At 41.6% G+C, this 27,369-nt stretch overlaps 1 protein-coding gene across 4 annotated transcripts in view; it reads right to left on the minus strand.

The window, feature by feature from the left end:
• The window catches only part of BBS9 (Bardet-Biedl syndrome 9), a 521,564-nt gene that overhangs the window by 377,400 nt on the left and 116,795 nt on the right, over positions 1 to 27,369 (minus strand). For all 4 annotated transcript variants that reach the window (XM_069730272.1, XM_069730271.1, XM_069730270.1 and 1 more), the window contains exons 6-7: positions 7,965 to 8,139; positions 6,311 to 6,395 (exon numbers count right to left, since the gene is read on the minus strand). In XM_069730272.1, coding sequence (XP_069586373.1) covers positions 6,311 to 6,395; positions 7,965 to 8,139 — 260 coding nt within the window. The remainder of the gene's footprint in view (positions 1 to 6,310; positions 6,396 to 7,964; positions 8,140 to 27,369) is intronic.

Below are 27,369 nucleotides of genomic sequence, written 5' to 3' on the forward strand. Positions count from 1 at the left end.
CAAGCCCTGCCCTTTGTCCAAACATCTCTTTTTGACTACATGTGGGGTATCGCTGCGCTCAGAAGAAAGTGGGTAACAAACTGTAGGGTTCACTTTTTGGTGTTGCCTCTTACAAAAGTGAAAACATTGGGGCTAAAACAACATTTTAGAGGTATTTTTTTCATTTCAATTTACATTAATTCCTGTGTACCAGGTAAAGGGTTAAAAAGTTTCCTGACAACAGTTTTGAAGTATTTGAGGGGAGCGGTTTTTAAAATGGTCTCACTTTTGGGGAGTTTCCAATATATAGGCCCCTCAAGGTCCATTGAAATCTGAATAGGTCTCTAAAGAAACAGGTTTTGTAAATTTGTTGAAAAAATGATTAATTGCTGCTAAAATTTTAACCCCTTTAACATCCTAACAAAATTAAATGACGACTGGAAAATGATTTGGATGTAAAGTAGACAAATGGGAGATGTTATTTATTACGGTAATTATTTTGTACAACATTTAAGGATGTAAAGATTGAAAGTTTGAAAATTGCGATTGCTTTCAAAATTTTCGCCAAAATTGCAATATTTTCACAAATAAAAGCAAGCCATATCAAACAAATTTTATCACGAAGTACAATAGGTCATGAAAAAATAATCTCAGAACCCCTTGATATCCATTGAAGCATTCTACTCATAAAGTGACATTTGGCCTGGTCATTAAGGTCAAAATTAGCTCAGTCACATAATTACTTAAGTCAATTCCCTAAATAAAAAAAACAGTGTTGAGTACCTCCTCCTTCGCCTCTTCCTCCTACACCACCACATCCACGTCCACCTCCACCTCAGCCTCCTCCTCCACTTGGAGCTCCTAACCCTGGCTCAAGATTGTTATTTTACTTTTTTTATTCTATGTTATTTTAAGAAATTTCCCTAAAAAAAAAATACAAAAAACCCTCAAAAACAATGTTAGCTATCTCCTCTTCCGCCTCTTTCACCTACAATGCCATGTCCACGTCCACCTCCTCCTCCTTCACTTGGACCACGCCTCCTGGTTCAAGATTTATTTTTTAATTCATTCTATGTTATTTTAACTATTTTCCCTAAAAACACAAACGCAATGTTTGCTACCTCCTCCTCTTCCACCTACAACGCCATGTTCATCTTCACCTCCTCCTCAATCTCCTCTTCCACTTGGACCTCTGCCTCCTGGTTCAAGATTATTACTTTTTAATCTATGTTATTTTAATTAATTTTCCAATCCACATTTGTTTGCTGAGCAACTGTACTGCTGTTACCCCCCATTTTGCTTCATTTTTCTGCCCCCTAAGCTTTAATCCGAACATTTTACAGCACCAAAGTTCAGGTCCCATTGCCTTGAGTGTGGTTCAGGGTCAAGTTCAAGTCAAGTTCTGGTGCCGTACCGAACCTAGCTACTAACCATCGAACAGATTGCATGAAACTCCTTAAAGGGAATCTGTCACCCCAAAAATAGTATGAGATAAGGCCACCGGCATCAGGGGCTTATCTACAGCATTCTGTAATGCTGTAGATAAGCCCCCCAAGTAACCTGAAAGGCAAGAAAAACAGGTTATATTATACTCACCAAGGGGCGGTCCGGGTCCGATGGGGGTCGCGGTCCGGCTCCTCCTATCTTCATATGATGACGTCCTCTTCTTTTCTTCCTGCCGCGGCTCCTGCGCAGGCGTACTTTGTCTGCCCTGTTTATTTTTCTAGCCATTATAGCCATTTTTGCAGTACAAGATGTACTTTTGAATGACACCACTGATTTTACCGTATAGTGTACTGTAAAATGAGGCAAAATAAAGTGCATTGAAATTGCAAAAAAAAAAAAGTGCAATTGCACAATTGCCTTTTTTTTTTTTAAACTTACCAAGTTCATTATATAGTAAAACTTGCCTGGCAATATGATTCCCCAGATCAGTTCACTTTTTACTGTGTTCAATAGTCCTATTAGGAGACATGAAGCTGCGATCATCCGAACGCCTGTGCTATATATAGCAGTTATTCATGATCTCCTATAAATGCCGGCCAGGGGCTGACGTTCACAAGAATATCGTAATGATGGGCATGGGCTCTTCTGTAGACTCCCGGCTGTTACGACAACCCCTAAGCACAACGCGTTCACGTGACAGGGGCGCCGATGTGCGGGATGAATGACGCGCTTCCGCCTGGCGTGTGTTAAATCCCCCATATAAAATCCAGTGATCTAACTGGTTAACAGCCGAGGCACTTGATGGCTAATTAAATCAGCCACCAAGACCGGGAAAAGATGAGGGCTCAGAGTGTGAGCCCACATCACCGCAGGGACATGACCTTTGACATACATGTACATCAAAGATTCTGAAGGGATTAATGATGCTTTTTTCCTTGATTTGCCGTTCAGCAACCATAACTTTTCTCCTTTTTACACTGACGTGGCTGTGTGTATTTATAGGGTGCTGTTTGGGGGTACATATAAATAATGAAATGATTTATAGATAAAAATAAATAAATGAATGTGCAAAAACAATATTGGCTTTTTTTATACAGGGTGGGACTACTGGTGTCATGCTGACTGGCAGCTGGATCTTGCTGCCTAATTGGGGGATGCGGCTGTCAATCAGCATGACTCCAGTAGTCCCGCCCTGTCAACAGGAAACTGCTGCTCTGTTGACAGGAAGCAGCTGAATCTCTGGCCAGAGCGGTCAATGACCAGCACCAGGTACAACAGACAGGTAGTTGCCTCTGTTAGCAACAACATACCTTTTTGTTTTTTAAAGTCCTGGATGTCCTCATTAACTGTTGTTTCATCAGAACTAGCAGCAGAATGTCCGTCTGCGTCTACCTCCAGCTCCTCCATAGAAATGGAAAAACACCAACTGTCTTCTCCTATCTCTGTAATGTGAAAATCTGGCATCACGGAACACAGATTTCACACACTTTATTTATGAACTGAGAGTGAAAGATCAATACGGGAGGAGAAAGAAGCAGATTTTTTTGATAATATATATTTTAGTAGCTTATTTTCATGTGCAATATTGATTGATGAAATAAAAATGAAAATTACGGCTATTCTCTAAGTTGTATGTGAGTTGATATAACCAATGGACAAGATACAAGTCTGAAACTTACAGCTGAAATATGCACATTTTATTCTGCACAATATCCTCTTAACTTTCAATAAAATAATCACAAGAATCAATGTGAACGTGACAAAAATGATTTCCTTTATGTAGGAAATACAGTGGACTGTTATGGTTGTAACTTTGGTAATAACGTTTAAATCGTTTTTGCAATGTTCAACATAAGAAAAAAAAATCCCAGTGAAACAGTCTAGAAATTAGACCCCGGTGACAAGTGGAGAACTTTTATCTCATCACTGTTACTTACTGCACAGAAACATAAAATGATCACCTAACGACCAAGCCGAAGACATAAAAGCTGAGACCGTATTGTGATTAGGTGAAAATCCCGCACAGCGCCAGCAGTATGGATATAAAAGAGTCTCCTGTGTGATGGAGCAGGAGACAGTCATACATACTAACTTAGAAATGATGAGCAAGGGAATATTAGATCAAAAAATGAACAAAACCTGGATTGTTCCTTTTATGACCAAAGGGAGTTTCCTAAACATGTGATAAAACTTAGAATAAAATATTCTCTGCCATATGAGTTGGGACAATTTCTTGTATGGCGTGTCTGTAAAACAGCTGCAGCTGGTGTGTAGCCCACTGAGGTCTATTAGCTATATATCTCGTGAACAGAACCGCAAAGCTAAAAATCATCTCAAGCTTTTACACTAAGTTACTGGAATACACAGAATGGTACAACAATGTACTGGATATTTGACTATCTGCAATGGTCTGGGAACATTAAGCTGCTCTCAACAGAGGGACGTGAAGAGCCAAAGTTCATACAGCACTAGCCAAGAGGTCAGGCTTATACCCTGATTTACTACCTCCACCCAAGAGGCCGGATTCCCTTTTCCGCAGACACAGCGCCACTTTTATCACTTGGCTGTATATGGTATTGCAGTTTATCCCCATTCAAATAAATGCAATGGTGAAGAAAGCCCAAGAACAAACTCTTTTAGGGTAGTATACTTTTGCACAGCCTACAATTATGCTTTAGATCACCAATATTGATAATAATAATATACCGTAATCAAATATTCAAATCGCACTGTCCACAGTGGAGGAGCCATGATGCTGTATAATAGTTCTGTAATTTTCATGCTCTCTTTGCAGAGGTATCTCAAGCTAATTACTGTTACTCACCTGTACTGGTTCCAGTGCTGAACCTTTCTCCCTTCTCCCATGGCCACCTCTCTTTGCAGCAGTCCACCCTGAGTTTCACAGGTTAACACAACAAACTCATCTGACGACATCACCCTAGGGCTTTTAAGGTCTACTCAGGCAGAGGCCTGATGCATTAGTATTATATGTTATTGCGTAACATTGTCCACAATTGTCTCAAGTTTGCAGGATTTGCTTCTACCTTACTTGGCTCAGCTCCAGCCACGTGTTTCCATCTCTTCTTGAATTCCAAGCAGCAACCAGTGTTATTTCCAAGTTTAGTCCTGCTCACTAGGTATTGTTGACACTTTCCACTCAGAAGTGATTAACTACTCTTAACTGTTCTCCGTGCTGTTCATAGTGGCACTGTGCAATCAAGGTATTGCATCTCTTTAAGCCAGTCTAAATTTTACCTATGCTTCACTGCTATCCTGTTGTTAACAATTTCCTTGCTTCATGTCCCACTTTGTATGCATTGCTGCTATTTACCATTGCCCTGCTGAAAGATACCACACGATTACTGGAGCTGGATTTCATACACATCTCTGAACTCCTGTGATTAACTGCAGTTCTGCTGCAAGATATCAGTTCCCTGTACAATTCCTGTTCCCATGTGTGTACCCCTGGCTTAGTTCTTTTGGTGCACCCTACTTCACTTGTTTGGCTTCCTGATCCTCACTGATCCATGTGTCACAGGTCAAGACCCCCTCCACTGCACCATTGCCTTCAGTTCATGCTGTAAACCCAGACCTAAAGCTTCAAGAATCCACCACAACTGGTAAGCCATTAATACCAATCCTTTTATAGTACTCTTTTCTAATAATCTAATCACACTCTCTCCAACATATATGTTTTGCTCATTTTAACTTTCTTTTGTTATTAGCATTTGTCATTCAGAATGGCAGATGACAAAGGTATTTTTTTTTTAAATATATAATGCAATTAGTTCACTGAGAGAATGGTTTGAAAGATGTAAGAAAAGAGACTATGTTTTGATATAATTTAAAAAAAAAAAGAATACACAATCAGATGACTGAAAAGAAAGAACATCATCAATTACAGTCCAGATAGACCAAAGGAGCCCTAGCACTGGAGCGCACAGGTGAACGGTGTGCTAAATAATGCTTATTTTTTATTTTATAACAAACCCTCTCCTCTGGCAGGTTTTCAGAAAGTAATGTAAAACTCCATTAAAGGGAACCTACCAGTGGATATATGCTGCCCAAATCACAGGCAGCATGGATGACTGCAGAGAGCACTCTAGTCTGGCTTTTCCCAGCACAGCTCCAGATGATTGGCCAAGTTCACACGTACGGTATTTGGTCAGCATTTTACATCAGTATTTGTAAGCCAAAATCACAAGTGGAAAAGTATCATAGAAAAAACACACCACTTCTGCACTTTTCATTCACTTGTGACTTTGGCTTACAAATACCGATCTAAAATTCTGACCAAATACTGAATGTGTGAACGTGGCCTTACATGTTGGTATTCATATATATACATTTACTATTGATGGCCCGTCCGTATGATAAGCCATCAGTATCTGATCATTAATCGATAAGTAGTGCCAGTTGGAAGTTCCCATATGCTGCTGGAACACGGCAACTCTGTCAAAACTATAGTGGCCGAAGTCGGGTACTACAGAGCCATCCTCTATTCACTTAAATAGGGGGTGGATCTGCAGTTCCGGGCCACGGCCACTATAGAAATGATAGAGCTGATGTATTACGCAGCATGTGAAAGCTTCGAGTCGCCTCCAGCAACCGCTGATCGTCGGGGGTGCCAGGTGTCGTACCCCTACTGATCAGATGTATATGGCCTATCATAAGAATAGCCCATCAATAAAAGGTAGTGGCCAACCTCTAATGCTATGATGACATGTTTCACGATAAGACAAGATGTTTTGCGGATTTGGACTCACATTTTCCAGTGAGTCAGTATGTGAAGCCTGGCTAATGAGCTTACAAATGGTGATAAAATTATACAAGAGGGACCAGCCCTACCACATGTAAATACTGATAAATATTCGGAAACACTTACCAGGAGTTTCTTGCCAGAACCAATTTTTTGCTGCTCAATTTCCTTTTTAGTGTCAGCATCTGTCGCCACAGCAAGCGCCTGGTATCTGCACAGAGAGCAACACATCAGAGTGTGTTCCAGCCCGCGTCGGGGAAATGGGTCGCACACACAATCAGTCTGTAGTGAGCATCTACTCTCCTGAAGATTTCTCTGCTTAGTAAAAAAAGACGCTATACTGAATTCAGCAGAGAATCAAAAACTAAATAAATATAAAGCGGCGGAGAGAGCAGTGACCATGTACGTCTGTGAAACCTGGGCGCCTGACTAGAATATTCCATTGGCTCTGAAAATGGCACACCAGAGATCACATTTAGGGTATGTGCACACGCTGCGGATTACTCTGCGGATTTTTTCAGACTGATTTTGGTAAATCTGCAGGTAAACCGCACTTTTTTTGCAGATTTTGTGCGGATTCCAGCTGCAGGTTTTACACCTGCGGATTCTGTTATGGAGCAGGTGTAAATCGCTGCGGAATCCGCACAAAGAATTGACACGCTACGTTTCCGCGCGTTTTTTCCACAGCATGTGCACTGCGGATTTTGTTTTCCATAGGTTTACATGGTACTGTACAACGCATGGAAAACTGCTGCGAATCCGCAGCAGCCACTCCGCTGCGGATCCGCAGCAAAATCCGCACCGTGTGCATATAGCCTTAATGGGTATTTACTAAACACTATTATGTAGTGCATATAATGTATTGTATACAATTTGGGTGTTTCTTGGTTTTTGTTTGTTTGTTTTTTCAATAAAGTCACAGTAATTTGAAATGTATATACATATAAATTTGTAATACTTCTATGCTTTTTTAAAAAACTAACTTCTATTCTTGCATTCCACAACATTTTTATTTTTCCTTCAACGGAGCAAAGTGATGGCTTAGTTTTAGTGGACAATATATAACTTTTACTATTTACATTTTGGGATTCAAAAGAAATTCTGACATTCTTTTAGGTTTTATTTTACACCCTCCACTATGTGGGAAAATACTGCTTTTTTTTTTTTCTTTAATTCCAAAAAATAGCATTTTGTAAGAGCGACAAAATGATTTTTATTTCACTTCTTTTTGTTTCTGAGGCCACTTTTTGGTATTTAGAATCACAAAGGCTTTGAGCATGTGATTAATTATTACTCTACTTACAGACATCCTATTAATCCACGGCTCTGGCACGGCTGACCAGGACTAGGAATATTTCAGATATGGGGCCTTCATTTCAATCCTAAATGTCATGTAAAGCTATGAGCCCCTCCACCTCATTGTGAAAAGGTGAGAATAGGATCCCAGAGGGCGTCCGCTCCTCCTCTGCAAGCTGCTGGGTCAATATGGCTGGGATTTGAGGTCCCTCTGATCACTGTCAATACCGCAGGGAGATTAACCAAGACAACACTTCAATTAGAATACTGTAAAACAGATAGCGCCCTGCTATACTGACTGCCATACCGGGGGATAATCAGGTTAAGAAGTTTAGCATCTCACAAGTCAAAGTTTCCTTTTCCAATTCAATTTTTACATGACATTCAAGACATTGTGATTTTGGGGAGTGTGGCCCTGGTAAGACAAGAGACTGAAAGGGGTCATGTGGAAAAGAGCAAATGGAAATCTGGGGTTTATACTCACTTGTAGCTCTCAACTTGTCGACAAGAAGAAACCGTAACAAAAGAATCTGTTTTAGGACTGTACTTCAGGGGACCTGGTAAGAGAAACCCGGGCAGGTAACGTCCAAACGCATAGCTCTCCTGTTCAAAGAACATAAGCATCCCATCCATGGACTGAATACAAATCAAATCTCGACCTGGGGAAGAAAACAAGATTTTATTAATATTTGACGTCTTGCTTTGCCCCAAAAATATTTCATACAGACTGATTCTTGAACTTAATTTTACATTCACTAATCACATCCAAAATGATATTCCACCAGTTTTTATGCCTTTAATCAGCCAAAACATTACAGTAGGGGTGTCAAACTGCATTCCTCGAGGGCTGCAACAGGTCATGTTTTCAGGATTTCCTTGTACTGCACAGGTGATAATTTAATCACCAACTCATTATTTGTGTAGGTGATTAAATTATCACCTGTGCAGTACAAGGAAATCCTGAAAACATGACCTGTTTGCAGCCCTCGAGGAATGCAGTTTGACACCCCTGCATTACAGGGAATGTCCACTACTTGGTCAACTCTTCACTCCTCATTCTTGGAACCGTTAAAATAAGAACTCTTATACCTGTGCGGTTCCAGTGGTGTCGGCACTCACATTCCCGGGCTCATGTGAGGTTGTTATGTCCCTAATCAGCGATGGCATCACTATGCCCAGCTTCAGACAGTGACACCAGCGCTGATTTGGGAGCGAGTTCATGTGACGCAGCAACTGCATGTAAGCCCCAGGAACACCGACACTGCTGGAATGGTGGCGGCACTGAAGGGGAGTATAAGTGCTTTTATTTTAACGGGGCCAAACATGGGGAATGAGAAGGGGTTATCCTAGTAGTGAACAACCCCCTTTAAGTCCACGATTCATCATTTGCGCTTTTTTATGTCCTTTTCCTTTTTTGTTGCGGTTTTTGGCGCCAAATTCTTCAAAATGGAGCATGAAATGATTGGCTTTTATTTCTCTATCTTGTACTGTTTTTGTGAGCTTTAGGTGAAAAAATTGCACATTTTGCTAAACCTTTAACTCCTTCATGACGGAGGTAGTTTTCGGTCAATATGGCCATGTGAGAGTTTGTTTTTTTTCCGGGACAAGTTGTACTTTGAACAACACTATTGGTTTTAACATATCATGAACTGGAAAACGGGGAAAAAGTTCAAAGTACAGTGAAATTGCAAAAAAAGTGCAATTCCACAATTATTTTTTGCTTTGCTTTTTTACTATGTTCACTAAATGCTAAAACTGACCTGTCATGATTCTCCAGGTTATTATGAGTTCATAGACACCATACATTTATAGGTTCTTTTTTTATGTAAGTGGTGAAAAAAAATTCCAAAGTTTATGTAAAAAAAAAAAAAATGAAAGAAAATTTGCACCTTTTTCCGATATCCGTAGAGTCTCCATTCTTCGTGATCTGGGGTTGGGTGAGGGCTTATTTTTGCGCACCGAGCTGATGTTTTTAATGATACCATTTTGGTGCAGATATAATCTTTTGATCGCCCGTTATTTATGCAATGTTGCAGTGACTAAAAAACGGAATTCTGGCTTTTTGACTTTTTTTCTCATTACGCCGTTTAGCGATCAGGTTATTTGTTTTAATTGAAAGATCGGGTGATTCTGAATGCAGGACTACCAAACATGTGTATGATTGATTTTTTTATTGTTCTATTTTGAATGGGGCTAAAGGGGGTGATTTGAACTTTTATATTTATTTATTTTTTTATATATTTCTAAAAACTTTTTTTTTTTTTTTTTTTACCTTTGGCATGCTACAATAGTCTCCCTGGGAGCTGCCATAACCCGATCGGCTCTGCTATATATAGGCGATGATGAGGTCGCCTGTACAGAGCAGAATTGCTAACTTGCTAAGAGTGCCGACCACCAGGCCAGAATGCTGTAGATAAGCCCCTGATGCTGGTGGGCTTAGCTCACCCTCGATTTTGGGGGTGACAGGTTCCCTTTAAATCCAATTTGCATAATAATTTGGAACACGGTGTAATAACCACTCTGTCAAATTCCTTCAAAAACTCTAAAGGTACCTTCACACTGAGCAACTTTAGAGCGATAACGATAGCGATCCGTGACGTTGCAGCGTCCTGGATAGCGATATCGTTGTGTTTGACACACAGCAGCGATCAGAATCCTGCTGTGAGATCGCTGGTCGGAGCTAGAAGGCCAGAACTTTATTTCGTCGCTGGATCACCCGCTGACATCGCTGAATCGGCGTGTGTGACGCCGATCCAGCGATGTCTTCACTTGTAACCAGGGTAAACATCGGGTTACTAAGCGCAGGGCCGCGCTTAGTAACCCGATGTTTACCCTGGTTACCATTGTAAATGTAAAAAAAAAAACACTACATACTTACATTCCGGTGTCTGTCGCGTCCCCCGGCGTCAGCTTCCCTGAACTGTGTCAGCGCCGGCCGGCCGTAAAGCAGAGCACAGCGGTGACGTCACCGCTCTGCTTTACGGGCGGCGCTTACACAGTGCAGGGAAGCTGACGCCGGGGGGGGGCATCGTTGGTCGCTGGAGAGCTGTCTGTGTGACAGCTCTCCAGCGACCACACAACGACTAAACAGCGACGCTGCAGCGATCGGCATCGTTGTCTATATCGCTGCAGTGTCGCTTAATGTGACGCTACCTTAAGTGTTCCTGGAGGAATTGAGGTTTTGAGGCTGTTTTAAACACAAAGGGAGTACAAAAGGATCTGCACAGGTCTACATCCAGAGAAGATCTGTGATTAGTTCTCCAAGATGTTTGGAACAATGTATTTACTGAGTTCCTTTAAAAACTGTGTACAAGTGTTCCTAAAAGAATTGATGGTTTCTTGAATGTAACTGATGATCACTCCAAATATTGATTTGATTTAGATTTCTCTTTTGTTCATTCATTTTGCATTTTGTTAATTGATAAAAATCAACGTTAAAACTTCTATATTTTTAAAGAATTTTTACATTACGGCATTTCTTCACATCTGCCTAAAACTTTTCCACAGCACTGTATATATTATCTTTCTAAGCTCATCCAATGGTTTTCTTCGTTGTGAATAAAAAAAATAAAACTAGTTTATCAATTTTTTTTAATATCTAGGTAAAAAATAAATCACTACTTTCCTCTTTGTTTAAAGAAGCGCTGTAAATTGCACTGAACCTGCAACAACGTGATTGACAACCCAATAGATGATGAATATTTCATATGAAATTCCTGTGGCAGCAACGTGGTTGCCAAGTTTAAACTCATGGTCCAGAATGGTCACATGGCAACGGTGACAACACACACTGGAAACCCCTGTACAAGGTTTTCCATGAATGTGTCACAAATTAGCAGGGCTAAATCTTGAATGTGTTGAAAGAGAGCAGCGTCTGAATACTCTGTCCCACTGCGAAACAAGAAACTAAATGGTAGATACCTGGAAGACAGCCAAAAAGAAGCTTATCAGAAATAACGGCAATGCTCCAAACACCGCGGTCTAGCACAGCATTGAATTATTTGCTTTTCAACAAGCACAACTTAAGGAATATATATTTTTTTTCTTGACAACGACCACCTCAGCCTTTGGCAACATGACTCATTGACCATAAAAGCCAGACCATGAGTAATACATGTAAACCCTATTTAAATCTGGCATGGTGACAGGTTCCTCCACCCAAACCACTCCATAAGCTAAAGAAATATATAAATAAATAGTACAGACATCAGATAGAATAATCAAGTTAAAGAGAACATGTAACTTACTCAAGACCAAAAGGCTGGTGGAAAAATTGGCCACATGCTTAAAAAGGACTGGATTAAAAAAGTTGTCCAGTTTTGTCCCAAAAGTCTGCAGGTACTCTATGTGACTGCAGACTTGTGAATCCTCACAGCGCTGTGAGGATTCTCCGATGCCATCGGTCATGTGAATCCTCAAAGCAATATGCATGCTTCTGGCCACATTCCAACTACATTGTGCTCCAAATTATTATGCAGATTGGTATTAAGTGTCATAAAGATTTAATTGTTTTGTTTTCAAATAAACTCGTGGATGGTATTGTGTCTCAGGGCTCAATGGATCATTGAAATCAATCTTAAACACATGTGATAATTAGTTTTCCAGGTGATTCTAATTAAAGGAAAACTACTTAAAAATGATGTTCCACTTTATTAAGCATGCCACAGGTTTCCCGCAAAATGGGAAATAAAAAGGATCCCTCTGCTGCTGACAAGCGTTAAATTGTGCAATGCCTTAGACAAAGGATAAAAACATTAGATATTTCACGAAAACTTAAGAGTGATCATCATACTGTGAAGAGATTTGTGAGTGAAACAGAGCACAGAACGAGTTCATACAGATAAAGGCATAATGAGGAAGGTTTCTGCCAGACAAATTCATTGGATTAAGAGAGCAGCTGCCAAAATACCATTACAAAGCATCAAACAGTTATTTGAAGCTGCTGGTGCCTCTGGAGTCCCTCAAACCTCAAAGTGTAGGATCCTTCAAAGGCTTGCTGTGGTGCATAAACCAACTATTCGGCCACCCCTAAACAGTGTTCACAAGCAGAAACGGTTGCAGTGGGCCCAGACAAACATGAAGACTAATTTGCAAACCGTCTTGATTACTGATGAGTGTCGAGCAACCCTGGATGGTCCAGATGGACGGAGTAGTGGATGGTTGGTGGAAGGCCACCATGTTCCAGCAAGGCTGCGACGTCAGCAAGGAGGTGGAGGAGTCATGCTTTGGGCCAGAATCATGGGGAAACAGCTGGTAGGGCCCTTTAAGGTTCCTGAAGGTGTGAAAATGACCTCTGCAAAGTATATAGAGATTCTGACTGATAACTTTCTTCCGTGGTATAGAAAGCAGAAACGTGCCTTCAGGAGAAAAATCATCTTCATGCATGACAATGCACCATCTCATGCTGCAACTGCAAAGAATACCTCTGAGTCATTGGCTGCTATGGGCATAAAAGGAGATAAACTCATGGTGTGGCCACCATCTTCCCCTGACCTCAACCCTATAGAGAACCTTTGGAGTATCATCAAGCAAAAGCTCTATGAGGGTGGGAGGCAGTTCACATCAAAACAGCAGCTCTGGGTGGCTATTCTGACTTCACACAAAGAAATACAAGCAGAAACTCAACAAAAACTCACAAGTTCGATGGATGCAAGAATTGTGAAGGTGATATCAAAGAAGGGGTCCTATGTTAACATGTAACTTGGCCTGTTAGGATGTTTTGGAGTTAAATACCGTATATACTCGAGTATAAGCCGAGATTTTCAGCCCACTTTTTTGGGCTGAAAGTCCCCCTCTCGGCTTATACTCGAGTCATACCCAGGGGTCGGCAGGGGAGGGGGAGCGGGAACTGTCTAATTATACTCACCTACTCCAGGCGCGGTCCCTGCAGGTCCCTGGCTTCCCCGGCGCCGGCAGCAGCAGCTTCTTCCTGTACTGAGTGGTCACATGGTACCACATATTCATTACTGTAATGAGCGGTAATGGTGATCGCTCAGTACAGGATGAAGCTGCGGCGTCGGGGAAGCAGGGACCTGCACAGCGCCAGGACCAGGTGAGTATATCGGGGAGCGCTGTGCGATAGTCACCTTTCCTCGTTCCGGCGCCACTCCGTCTTTAGTTGTGACGCTCATGTCAGAGGGCGCGGTGATGTGGTTAGTGCGCGCCCTTTGCTGAACGTCAGTGCTGAACATGGAGCAGCGCCGGAACGAGGAGCAGGTGACTATTGAAAGTGTCGGGGGCCTGAGCGACGGAGAGGTGAGTATGTGATTTTTTTTTTTATCGCAGCAACAGCAAATGGGGCAAGTGTCTGTATGGAGCATCTATGGGGCCATAACGTTTGTGCAGCACTATATGGGGCCATAACTTTTGTGCAGCACTATATGGGGCCATAACGTTTGTGCAGCACTATATGGGGCCATAACGTTTGTGCAGCACTATATGGGGCCATAACGTTTGTGCAGCACTATATGGGGCAAGTGTTTTGTATTGAGCATCTATGGGGCCATAACGTTTGTGCAGCACTATATGGGGCCATAACGTTTGTGCAGCACTATATGGGGCAAGTGTTTATATGGAGCATCTATGGGGCCATAACGTTTGTGCAGCACTATATGGGGCAAGTGTTTTGTATGGAGCATCTATGGGCCATAACGTTTGTGCAGCACTATATGGGGCAAGTGTTTTGTATGAAGCATCTATGGGGCCATAACGTTTGTGCAGCACTATATGGGGTCATAACGTTTGTGCAGCACTATATGGGGCAAGTGTTTGTATGGAGCATCTATGGGGCCATAACGTTTGTGCAGCACTATATGGGGCCATAAAGTTTGTGCAGCACTATATGGGGCAAGTGTTTTGTATGGAGCATCTATGGGGGCATAACGTTTGTGCAGCACTATATGGGGCAAGTGTTTTGTATGGAGCATCTATGGGGCCATAACGTTTGTGCAGCACTATATGGGGCAAGTGTTTTGTATTGAGCATCTATGGGGCCATAACGTTTGTGCAGCACTATATGGGGCCATAAAGTTTGTGCAGCACTATATGGGGCAAGTGTTTTGTTTGGAGCATCTATGGGGCCATAACGTTTGTGCAGCACTATATGGGGTCATAATGTTTGTGCAGCACTATATGGGGCCATATCGTTTGTGCAGCACTATATGGGGCCATAACGCTTGTGCAGCACTATATGGGGCCATAACGTTTGTGCAGCACTATACGGGGCAAGTGTTTTGTATGGAGCATCTATGGGGCCATAACGTTTGTGCAGCACTATATGGGGTCATAACGTTTGTGCAGCACTATATGGGGCAAGTGTTTGTATGGTGCATCTATGGGGCCATAACGTTTGTGCAGCACTATATGGGGCCATAACGTTTGTGCAGCCCTATATGGAGCAAGTGTTTTTATGGAGCATCTATGGGACCATAACCTTTGTGCAGCACTATATGGGGCCATAACATTTGTGCAGCACTATATGGGGCAAGTGTCTGTATGGGGCCATAATTAACGTTTGTGGAGCATTATGGTATATGGGGCAAGTGTCTCTATGGAGCATCTTATGGGGCCATAATCAAGGTTTGTGCAGCACTATATGGGGCAAATATCTTTATAGAGCATCTTATGGGGCCATAATCAGCATTTGTGCAGCATTATATGGGGCAAATGTGTCTATGGAGCATCTTATGGGGCCCTTATTAACCTTTATGCAGGATTATATGGGGCATATTTTAATATGGAACATTATATGGGGCTCCTGATTCAATATGGATATTCAAAAACACTTAACCTACTGATGTCTCAATTAATTTTACTTTTATTGGTATCTATTTTTACTTTTGACATTTACAGGTAGCTGCTGCATTTCCCACCGTAGGCTTATACTCGAGTCATTAAGTTTTCCCAGTTTTTTGTGGCAAAATTAGGGGGGTCAGCTTATACTCGAGTATATACGGTAGCTTTTCTGTTCACTGAATGTGACCTCCTAATGCTGCAAATTCCACAAATGAGCATTTTCAGTTCTTTAAAACATATCAAATGTTTAGAAATTCTACTGTGCCTAATAATTTGGAGATTATACTGTTATCATTGGGAGGGTTCCTCAATAAAATTTGATATATACTCTAACGGGTGATAACATTTATTTATGACTGTCATTTGCACCGAGCATTTAGAAAAATCCGAGAAAAATGTAATTTGCATAATAATTTGGAACATGGTGTAGTCTTGCACAGCATATCTCAATACAAGTGAATACAGTGAGGTCGCACATGTCTAGTCAGAATGTGACCTGGAGTATACATATCGCATGATTGCAGGCACATGACCGCTCTGTCTCACAGCCGACACTGGAGAATCCGGGCAGTGCAGATTCACAAATCTGTGTTCACATAGAGTAATGGCAGACTTTTGAAGAAAACCTGGATAACCCCCTAAAGTAAAATACTTCATTATATTTTCAGTTGTATCAATGATATACAAATATACATATAAAATAAAAGGTAGCACTGAAGTCAAATACATTTTAAAGCAAAATTAATTCATTAAATGTTGTCCCATAGAGTCAGTAACTGGCACTTCATACCATAATATAAACACAAATTCGGACTTGCATCCCAATAGCCAATGACGCAAACCAAAAAATGAGATATACCACCAAATTTTATTAATCCAGATTAAAATACCACATTAAAAATCACAATCTCAAAAGCAGAGAGCCCAGAAGGAGGAAGAACATACTATCCTGTATGGTAAGTATAAAGTAGATGTATAATATATATTATATGTGTGCGCAAGTATAGTATAGGTGACAGTATAATTAAAGGGAACCTGTCACCCCCAAAATCGAAGATGAGCTAAGCCCACCAGCATCAGGGGCTTATCTACAGCATTCTGGAATGCTGTAGATAAGCCCCTGATGTATCCTGAAAGATGAGAAAAAGAGGTTAGATTATACTCACCCAGGGGCAGTCCCACTGCGGTCCGGTCCGATGAGCGTTGCGGTCTGGGGCCTCCCATCTTCTTACGATGACGTCGTCTTCTTCTTGAATTCACGCTGCGGCTCCGGTGCAAAGTACTGCAGAGCGCAGGCACCGGGAAAGGTCAGAGAGGCCCGGGACTGGCGCACTGCAGTACTTTGCTCTGCCCTCAACAGGACAAAGTATGCTTGCGCCGGAGCCGCAGTGTGAATACAAGAAGAGGACGTTGTCCTATGAAGATAGGAGGCCCCGGACCGCGACGCCCATCGGATCGGACCGCCCGCCCAAATGAGTATAATATAACCTCTTTTTCTCATCTTTCAGGATACATCGGGGGCTTATCTACAGCATTGCAGAATGCTGTAGATAAGCCCCTGATGCTGGTGGGCTTAGCTCATCTTCGATTTTGGCGGTGACAGGTTCCCATTAAAGCTAATGCAAATCACAATGAGTGCCTGCTGAGGTTTGTCAAAACTTTGATAATGCCAGAGAGCCAAAATAGCTAAATCAATTGTATCAGACTGTGCAGTATATGAAAAATGCTAAATGGCAAGCTGGTGTATCAGAGGTGATGACAGAGGTATCCCTGACATAGTAAGAGAAAAGTGCATGCAAGTAAATAAATGATTGCAGAACACATGATTGAACATGAAGGGAGGTATCACATATGCGCTGCTGACATAAAAAAGTGCTTAAAAAAGAATCATTTATTTGAACAGGTTTAAAAGTTAATGCATTTTGAGATCATGCAGGACCTCTTCAACAGAATAAAAAAAGAAAAAAGAGGTCCTGAATTATCTCAAAACGCGTCAACTTTGTGATACCTCCCTTCGTGTTTCTGCATACCAGTGGTCATCCTCTCGACCGGTATCTGTGCAGCAGCTTTTACATGCCGTTTATGTGTTGCCATTTATCAACTCAGCAAGGTAAGTGTATCTCCCCTTTCCCTTACATCCCAATATCATTGGATAAGACCCTATTCCCTATTGCGCTTTGTCTCTTCCCAGTTTTATTTGCATAGAATACATGATTTAACCCCTTTACCCCCAAGGGTGGTTTGCACGTCAATGACCAGGCCAATTTTTACAATTCTGACCACTGTTCCTTTATGAGATTATAACTCCGAAACGCTTCAACGGATCCTGGTGATTCTGACATTGTTTTCTCGTGACATATTGTACTTCATGATAGTGGTAAAATTTCTTTGATAGTACCTGTGTTTATTTGTGAAAAAAACGGAAATTTGGCGAAAATATTGAAAATTTCGCAATTTTCAAACTTTTAATTTTTATGCAATTAAATCACAGAGATATGTCACACAAAATACTTAATAAGTAACATTTCCCACATGTCTCCTTTACATCAGCATAATTTTGGAACCAATTTTTTTTTTGTTAGGGAGTTATAAGGGTTAAAAGTTGACCAGCAATTTCTCATTTTTACAACACCATTTTTTTTAGGGACCACGTCTCATTTGAAGTCATTTTGAGGGGTCTATATGATAGAAAATGCCCAAGTGTGACACCATTCTAAAAACTGCACCTCTCAAGGTCCTCAAAACCACATTCAAGAAGTTTATTAACCCTTCAGGTGTTTAATAGGAATTTTTGGAATGTTTAAATAAAAATGAACATTTAACTTTTTTACACAAAAAATTTACTTCAGCTCCAATTTGTTTTATTTTACCAAGGGTAACAGGAGAAAATGGACCCCAAAAGTTGTTGTCCAATTTGTCCTGAGTACGCTGATACCCCATATGTGGCAGTAAACCACTGTTTGGGTGCATGGGAGAGCTCGGAAGGGAAGGAGCACCGTTTGACTTTTCAATGCAAAATTGACAGGAATTGAGATGGGACGCCATGTTGCGTTTGGAGAGCCACTGATGTGCCTAAACATTGAAACCCCCCACAAGTGACACCATTTTGGAAAGTAGACCCCCTAAGGAACTTATCTGGATGTGTGGTGAGCACTTTGACCCACCAAGTGCTTCACAGAAGATTATAATGCAGAACCGTAAAAATAAAAAATCATATTTTTTCACAAAAATTATATTTTTGCCCCCAATTTTTTATTTTTCCAAGGATAAGAGAAGAAATTGGACCTCAAAAGTTGTTGTCCAATTTGTCCTGAGTACGCTAATACCCCATATGTGGCAGTAAACCACTGTTTGGGCGCATGGGAGAGCTCGGAAGGGAAGGAGCGCCGTTTGACTTTTCAATGCAAAATTGACAGAAATTGAGATGGGACGCCATGTTGCGTTTGGAGAGCCACTGATGTGCCTAAACATTGAAACCCCCCACAAGTGATACCATTTTGGAAAGTAGACCCCCTAAGGAACTTATCTGGATGTGTGGTGAGCACTTTGACCCACCAAGGGCTTCACAGAAGTTTATAATGCAGAGCCATAAAAATAAAACAAATTTTTTTTCCCACAAAAATTATATTTTAGCCCCCAGTTTTGTTTTTCCCTAGGGTAACAGGAGAAATTGGACCCCAAAAGTTGTTGTCCAATTTGTCCTGAGTACGCTGATACCCCATATGTGGGGGGGAACCACCGTTTGGGCGCATGGGAGGGCTCGGAAGGGAAGGAGCGCCATTTGGAATGCAGACTTAGATGGAATGGTCTGCAGGCGTCACATTGCGTTTGCAGAGCCCCTAATGTACCTAAACAGTAGAAACCCCCCACAGGTGACACCATTTTGGAAAGTAGACCCCCTAAGGAACTCATCTTGATGTGTTGTGAGAGCTTTGAACCCCCAAGTATTTCACTACAGTTTATAACGCAAAGCCGTGCAAATAAAAAATATTTTTTTTTCCACAAAAATTATATTTTAGCCCCCAGTTTTGTATTTTTCCAAGGTTAGCAGGAGAAATTGGACCCTAAATGTTGTTGTCCAATTTGTCCTGAGTACGCTGATACCCGATATGTGGGGGGGAACCACCGTTTGGGCGCATGGGAGGGCTCGGAAGGGAAGGAGCATCATTTGGAATGCAGACTTAGATGGATTGGTCTGCAGGCGTCACATTGCGTTTGCAGAGCCCCTAATGTACCTAAACAGTAGAAACCCCCCACAAGTGACCCCATATTGGAAACTAGACCCCACAATGAACTTATCTAGATGTGTTGTGAGAACTTTGAACCCCCAAGTGTTTCACTACAGTTTATAACGCAGAGCCGTGAAAATAAAAAATCTTTTTGTTTTCCCACAAAAATTATTTTTTAGCCCCCAGTTTTGTATTTTCCCAAGGGTAACAGGAGAAATTGGTCCACAAAAGTTGTTGTCCAATTTGTCCTGAGTACGCTGATACCCTATATGTGAGGGTAAACCCCTGTTTGGGCATACAGGAGAGCTCGGAAGGGAAGGAGCACTGTTTTACTTTTTCAACGCAGAATTGGCTGGAATTGAGATCGGACGCCATGTCGTGTTTGGAGAGCCCCTGATGTGCCGAAACAGTGGAAACCCCCCAATTATAACTGAAACCCTAATCTAAACACACCCCTAACCCTAATTCCAACGGTAACCCTAACCACACCTCTAACCCTGACACACCCCTAACCCTAATCCCAACCCTATTCCCAACTGTAAATGTAATCTAAACCCTAACCCTAACTTTAGCCCCAACCCTAACTGTAGCCCCAACCCTAACCCTAGCCCTAACCCTAGCCCTAACCCTAGCCCTAACCCTAACCCTAGCCCTAACCCTAGCCCTAACCCTAACCCTAGCCCTAACCCTAGCCCTAACCCTAGCCCTAACCCTAGCCCTAGCCCTAACCCTAGCCCTAACCCTAGCCCTAACCCTAGCCCTAATGGGAAAATGGAAATAAATACATTTTTTTTTATTTTTCCCTAACTAAGGGGGTGATGAAGGGGGGTTTGATTTACTTTTATAGCGAGTTTTTTAGCGGATTTTTATGATTGGCAGCCGTCACACACTGAAAGACCCTTTTCATTGCAAAAAATATTTTTTGCAATACCACATTTTGAGAGCTATAATTTTTCCATATTTTGGTCCACAGAGTCATGTGAGGTCTTGTTTTTTGCGGGACGAGTTTACGTTTTTATTGAAAACATTTTCGGGCACGTGACATTTTTTGATCGCTTTTTATTTCGATTTTTGTGAGGAAGAATGACCAAAAACCAGCTATTCATGAATTTCTATTGGGGGAGGCGTTTATACCGTTCCGCGTTTGGTAAAATTGATAAATCAGTTTTATTCTTCGGGTCAGTACGATTACAGCGACACCTCATTTATATCATTTTTTTATGGTTTGGCGCTTTTATACGATAAAAACTATTTTACAGAAAAAATAATTATTTTTGCATCGCTTTATTCTCAGGACTATAACTTTTTTATTTTTTCGCTGATGATGCTGTGTGGCGGCTCATTTTTTGCGGGACAAGATGACGCTTTCAGCGGTACCATGGTTATTTATATCTGTCCTTTTGATCGCGTGTTATTCCACTTTTTGTTCGGCAGTATGATAATAAAGCGTTGTTTTTTGCCTCTTTTTTTTTTTTTTCTTACGGTGTTTACTGAAGGGGTTAACTAGTGGGACAGTTTTATAGGTCGGGTCGTTACGGACGCGGCGATACTAAATATGTGTACTTTTATTGTTTTTTTTTTTTATTTAGATGAAGAAATGTATTTATGGGAATAATATTTTTTTTTTTTTCATTATTTTGGAATATTTTTTTTTATTTTTTTTTACACATTTGGAAAAATTTTTTTTAAACTTTTTTACTTTGTCCCAGGGGGGACATCACAGATCAGTGATCTGACAGTTTGCACAGCACTCTGTCAGATCACTGATCTGACATGCAGCGCTGCAGCCTTCACAGTGCCTGCTCTGAGCAGGATCTGTGAAGCCACCTCCCTCCCTGCAGGACCCGGATCCGCGGCCATCTTGGATCCGGGGCTGGAGGGAGCAGGGAGGGAGGTGAGACCCTCGCAGCAACGCGATCACATCGCGTTGCTCCGGGGGTCTCAGGGAAGCCCGCAGGGAGCCCCCTCCCTGCGCGGTGCTTCCCTGCACCGCTGGCACATCGCGATCATCTTTGATCGCGGTGTGCCAGGGGTTAATGTGCCGGGGGCGGTCCGTGACCGCTCCTGGCACATAGTGCCGGATATCAGCTGCGATAAGCAGCTGACACCCGGCCGCGATCGGCCGCGCTCCCCCCGTGAGCGCGGCCGATCGGCTATGACGTACTATCCCGTCCAGGGTCAGATAAGCCCAGGGCACCTCGACGGGATAGTATGTCTAAGGTCACAGAGGGGTTAAAGAGTAGCAATGAATAATACCTAAGGATGGAACAGGAGCATGACGTATAGAAGGATGGCGCTTCCCCCTCACCCCAACGCACGTTTTGCTGTCGCTTCTTCCGGTTCTTCCCCCTTCTGGGCACTCTGCCTTTGAGATTCTCATTTTTAATGTGGCATTTTAATTTAGATTAATACAATTTGGTTTTAAATCTAATTTTTTGGTTCGCTTTATCGGCTCCTGGAATGCAAATTTAAATGTGTGTATTTTAAAGCAAAAGTAAAAAAATACACAAAATAATCATCTTATGTCGACTAATATTGGAAAATCAAAAAGTTAATCGTCTAACAAGGATGTTCAGTAATATATTAATCTGAATTAGAAAGTAAAAAATGCTATAGAATATTCTCATATCTCATTTTATGAAGAGATCTTTGAGCCAATAATAATCACTAAAACAAACGTGACCATAAAAGAATAAATTGAACAAAGGTACAATGGAAACTGCATATTCCTATTATTCTTTACAATGGATCCCACAGGATTAATAACGGCAAATTATATCTTGGTTCACCTTTATTGAAATTTTACTAATGTTTTATAGAATTTCAATTCAGAAATTGAAGAACAATTTAAAAAAAAAAAAAAAGCAGGTATTCGGTAATACAGTTTTATTATCTTTACAAGCAATAAAGCGCTAATAATACACCAGGACACTAAGGGGAATTCTTTGGGTGAGATTCATTTAATTTTATTTGAATTTCACATACATTTCCACATAACTTTAAATTGATGAGAATCTGCCACGTTGTACCTGCAGTCCAATCTGCGACACCGTGGTATAGTGAGGGGAGGCAGAGCAGAATCATAAGTTTCATGGAGAAGTTACAGTATAACTTGCATTTTTATTCATTGAAATCTCTGGTGCTGGTAGCCATAGGAGCCGAGTGGGCGGTCCCACTCAGTGATTGACAGCTATCTCTACATGCTCAATCATATAGGGATGCATGTCAACCACTAAATAGAACCAAAAAAGTTACATTTAAAGAGTTTCTGCCAACCTAATTTTTATTTAATAAATCAGTAGTAGACTGATGTGGTTTGTGAGAATGAATGGTTTATCAACTGGAAAATGCACCAAGTGAAGTATTATATGCAATGTAAAATGTGCAATATAAAGGCTGCACAATTAGAAAATTGAAGAAGTAAAAATGTATCCAATATCTAAACAAAATGGCATCAAATGGATTAATAGACTGCCAAGAGGTGGAAACTGGCAGAGCCAATTACTATTAAGAGAAGAATATTGGATTCTGGAATTAAACGTTAAGACAACAGAATGGCATGAAATCTAAATATATGCTGTAATTTATTTATTGTGATTGAAGGCACAGTAGATACAATATGTGATGGTTTGTGCAACAGTTGTTATCAATTCATCATAATGATTTGCATGCACACGATTTGTTGCTTTGGGTTTAAATGTTTAACCCATAATCAGGATGCAGAAACGACAGAAACAAATTAGTGGGTCTATCATGTGGAAAATAAGCGTTTGATCTTTTCATTTAGTAATGAAGATTCAGTCTCAAGAATTTTAAATGTGCCATTTTCCTCCATCTCCACGATATTATAGAAATATATAGTATAAGCAATAAAAAAGATTCAAGTCCCCAGTGGGGAATGAAAAATGATTAAAAAAAAAATAAATAAAAAAATAAAAAAATATATATAAAAAAAACATATACAGTTGTGCTCAAAAATTTACATACACCAGCAGAATTTTTGCTTTCTTGGCCTTTTTTCAGAGAATATAAATGATAACACCAAAACTTTTTCTCCACTCATGGTTAGTGGTTGGGCAAAGCCATTTATTGTCAAACTGTTGTGTTTTCTCTTTTTAAATCATAATGACAACCGAAAACATCCAAATGACCCAGATCAAAAGTTTACATACACTGGTGATTTTGGCCTGATAACATGCACAGAAGTTGACACAAATGAGTTTGAATGGCTACTAAAGGTAACATCCTCACCTGTGACCTGTGACAAATGTCAGGAAAAATTGTTCAGGATGCAAAGAAAAACCCACAAATAACATCAGCTGAAAAGCTGGACTCTCTGAAAACTAGCGGTGTGGCTGTTTCACGATGCACAATAAGAAAGAACTTGAAGAAAAATGGGCTGCATGGTTGAGTCGCCAGAAAAAAAGCCAATTGACCCTGATCAAAAGTTTACAAACCACATTTCTAATACCGTTTATTGCCCCCTCTAACATCAATGACAGCTTGAAGTCTTTTGTGGTAGTCGTGGATGAGATTCTTTATTTTCTCAGATGGTAAAGCTGCTTACTCTTCTTGGCAAAAAGCCTCCAGGTCCTGTAAATTCCTGGGCTGTCTATCATGAACTGCGTGCTTGAGACCTCCCCAGACTGGCTCAATGATATTGAGGTCGGGAGACTGAGGTGGCCACTCCAGAACCTTCATTTTGTTCTGCGGTAGCCAATGACATTGTCGACTTGACCTTGTGTTTTGGATCGTTGTCATGTTGGAACGTCCAAGTACGTTCCATGCGCAGCTTCCCGGCTGAAGAGTGTAAATTTGCCTCCAGTATTTGCTGATAACATTGCTGCATTCATCTTTCCTTCAACTTTGACCAAGTTTCCTGTGCCTTTGTAGCTCACACATCTACAAAACATCAGAGATCCACCTCTGTGCTTTACAGTAGGAATGGTGTTCCTTTCATCATAGGCCTTGTTGACCTCTCTCCAAATGTAACGTTTTATGGTTGTGGTCAAAAATTTACATTTTGATCTCATCACTCCAAATTACCTTGTTCCAGAAGTTTTGAGGCTTGTTGCTGTGCTGTTTTGCGTATTGTAGGTGAGATGCTTTGTGGCATTTGCGCAGTAATGGCTTTCTTCTGGCGACTCGACCATGCAGTCCATTTTTCTTCAAGTGCCCTCTTATTATGCATCTTGAAACAGTCACACCGCTAGTTTTCAGAGAGTCCTGTATTTCAGCTGATGTTATTTGTGGGTTTTTCTTTGCATCCTGAACAATTTTCCTGGCATTTGTCACAGGTTACAGGTGAGGATGTTACCTTTAGCAGCCATTCAAATCCATTTGTGTCAATTTCTGGACAAGTTATCAGGCCAAAATAACCAGGGTATGTAAACTTTTGATCAGGCTCATTTGGATGTTTTGGGTTTACACTATGATTTAAAAAGAAAAAACACAGTAGTTTGACAATAAATGGTTTCACCCAAACACTAACTGTGAGTGGAGAAAAAGTTTTGGTGTTATCATTCATAGTCCCGGAAAAAAGGCGAAGAAAGCCAAAATTCTGCCGTGGTATGTAAACTTTTGAGTACAACTGTATAAAAACTTGCATCGCCCCACTTTTCTCCCATTAAAAAAACAAACATATTTGGTACCACGACATTCATAAAAGTTCAATCCAACAAATCAAGATAAATTACCGTATATACTCGAGTATAAGCCGAGATTTTCAGCCCAAATTTTTGGGCTGAAAGTGCCCCTCTCGGCTTATACTCGAGTCAAGGTGGGTGGCAGGGTCGGCGGGTGAGGGGGAGAGGGCGCTGAGGCATACTTACCTGCTTCCAGCGATCCTGGCGCTCCCCCTGCCCGTCACACGGTCTTCAGTGCTGCAGTTCTTCTCCTCTTCAGCGGTCACGTGGACCGCTCATTAGAGAAATGAATAAGCGGCTCCACCTCCCATAGGGATGGAGCCGCCTATTCATTTCTCTAATCAGCGGTGCCAGTGACCGCTGATAGAGGAAGAAGCTGCGGCACCGAAGACCAGCTGTGCGGGAGAAGGAGCCGGACGCCGGGACCAGGTAAGTATCTCATATTTACCTGTCCCCGTTCCAGTCGCCGGGCGCCGCTCCATCTTCCCGGCGTCTCTGCGCTCTGACTGTGCAGGTCAGAGGGCGCGATGACGCATATAGTGTGCGCGGTGCCCTCTGCCTGATCAGTCAGAGCGGAGAGACGCCAGGACCGGACGCCGGGAGCTGCAAGCAAGAGAGGTGAGTATGGCATTTTTTTTTTATTGCAGCAGCAGCAATGGCACAGATATATGTGGAGCATCTATGGGGAAATATGAACGGTGCAGAGCACTATATGGCACAGCTAAGGGGAAATATGAACGGTGCAGAGCACTATATGGCACAGCTATGGGGCAATAATGAACGGTGCAGAGCACTATATGGCACAGCCATGGGGCAATAATGAACGGTGCAGAGCACTATATGGCACAGCTATGGGGCAATATGAACGGTGCAGAGCACTATATGGCAGAGCTATGGGGAAATATGAACGGTGCAGAGCACTATATGGCACAGCTATGGGGCAATATGAACGGTGCAGAGCACTATATGGCAGAGCTATGGGGAAATATGAATGGTGCAGAGCACTATATGGCACAGCTATGGGGCAATATGAACGGTGCAGAGCACTATATGGCACAGCTATGGGGAAATATGAACGGTGCAGAGCACTATATGGCACAGCTATGGGGAAATATGAACGGTGCAGAGCACTATATGGCACAGCTATGGGGAAATATGAACGGTGCAGAGCACTATATGGCACAGCTATGGGGCAATAATGAACGGTGCAGAGCACTACATGGCACAGCTATGGGGCAATAATGAACGGTGCAGAGCACTATATGGCACAGCTATGGGGCAAGAATGATCTATTTTTATTTTTCAAATTCACCGGTAAATGCTGCATTTCCACCCTAGGCTTATACTCGAGTCAATAAGTTTTCCCAGTTTTTTGTGGCAAAATTAGGGGGGTCGGCTTATACTCGGGTCGGCTTATACTCGAGTATATACGGTAACCTAATTGGTAAATTCTGTAATGAGAAAAAAATAAAAATGACAGTAAAAACAGATAAAACATATTATCTAACCCAAATTGGTATATAAAAAAAAGAAAACAGGACCTCATCACACAAAAAACAAGCCCTCAACCACAGCTCAATCAACTGCCAAATAAAAATGTTACAGAACTAGGAAAATAGTGACACAATCTAAAAAAATATATACCGTATATACTCGAGTATAAGCCGACCCGAGTATAAGCCGACCCCCCTAATTTTGCCACAAAAAACTGGGAAAACTTATTGACTCGAGTATAAGCCTAGGGTGGAAAATGCAGCAGCTACCGGTGAATTTCAAAAATAAAAATAGATGCTCCATACCGTTCATTATGGCCCCATAGCTGTGCCATATAGTGCTCTGCACCGTTCATTATTGCCCTATAGATGTACCATAGAAAGGTGTGCCATATAGTGCTCTGCACCGTTCATTATTGCCCCATAGCTGTGCCATATAGTGCTCTGCACCGTTCATTTTTGTCCCATAGCTGTGCCATATAGTGCTCTGCACCATTCATTTTTGTCCCATAGCTGTGCCATATAGTGCTCTGCACCGTTCATTATTGCCCCATAGCTGTGCCATATAGTGCTCTGCACCGTTCATTATTGCCCCATAGCTGTGCCATATAGTGCTCTGCACCGTTCATTATTGCCCCATAGCTGTGCCATATAGTGCTCTGCGCCGTTCATTATTGCCCCATAGCTGTGCCATATAGTGCTCTGCGCCGTTCATTATTGCCCCATAG

This window comes from Ranitomeya imitator, chromosome 6 (genome assembly GCF_032444005.1).
Source record: "Ranitomeya imitator isolate aRanImi1 chromosome 6, aRanImi1.pri, whole genome shotgun sequence".
Taxonomy (NCBI): Eukaryota; Metazoa; Chordata; class Amphibia; order Anura; family Dendrobatidae; genus Ranitomeya; species Ranitomeya imitator.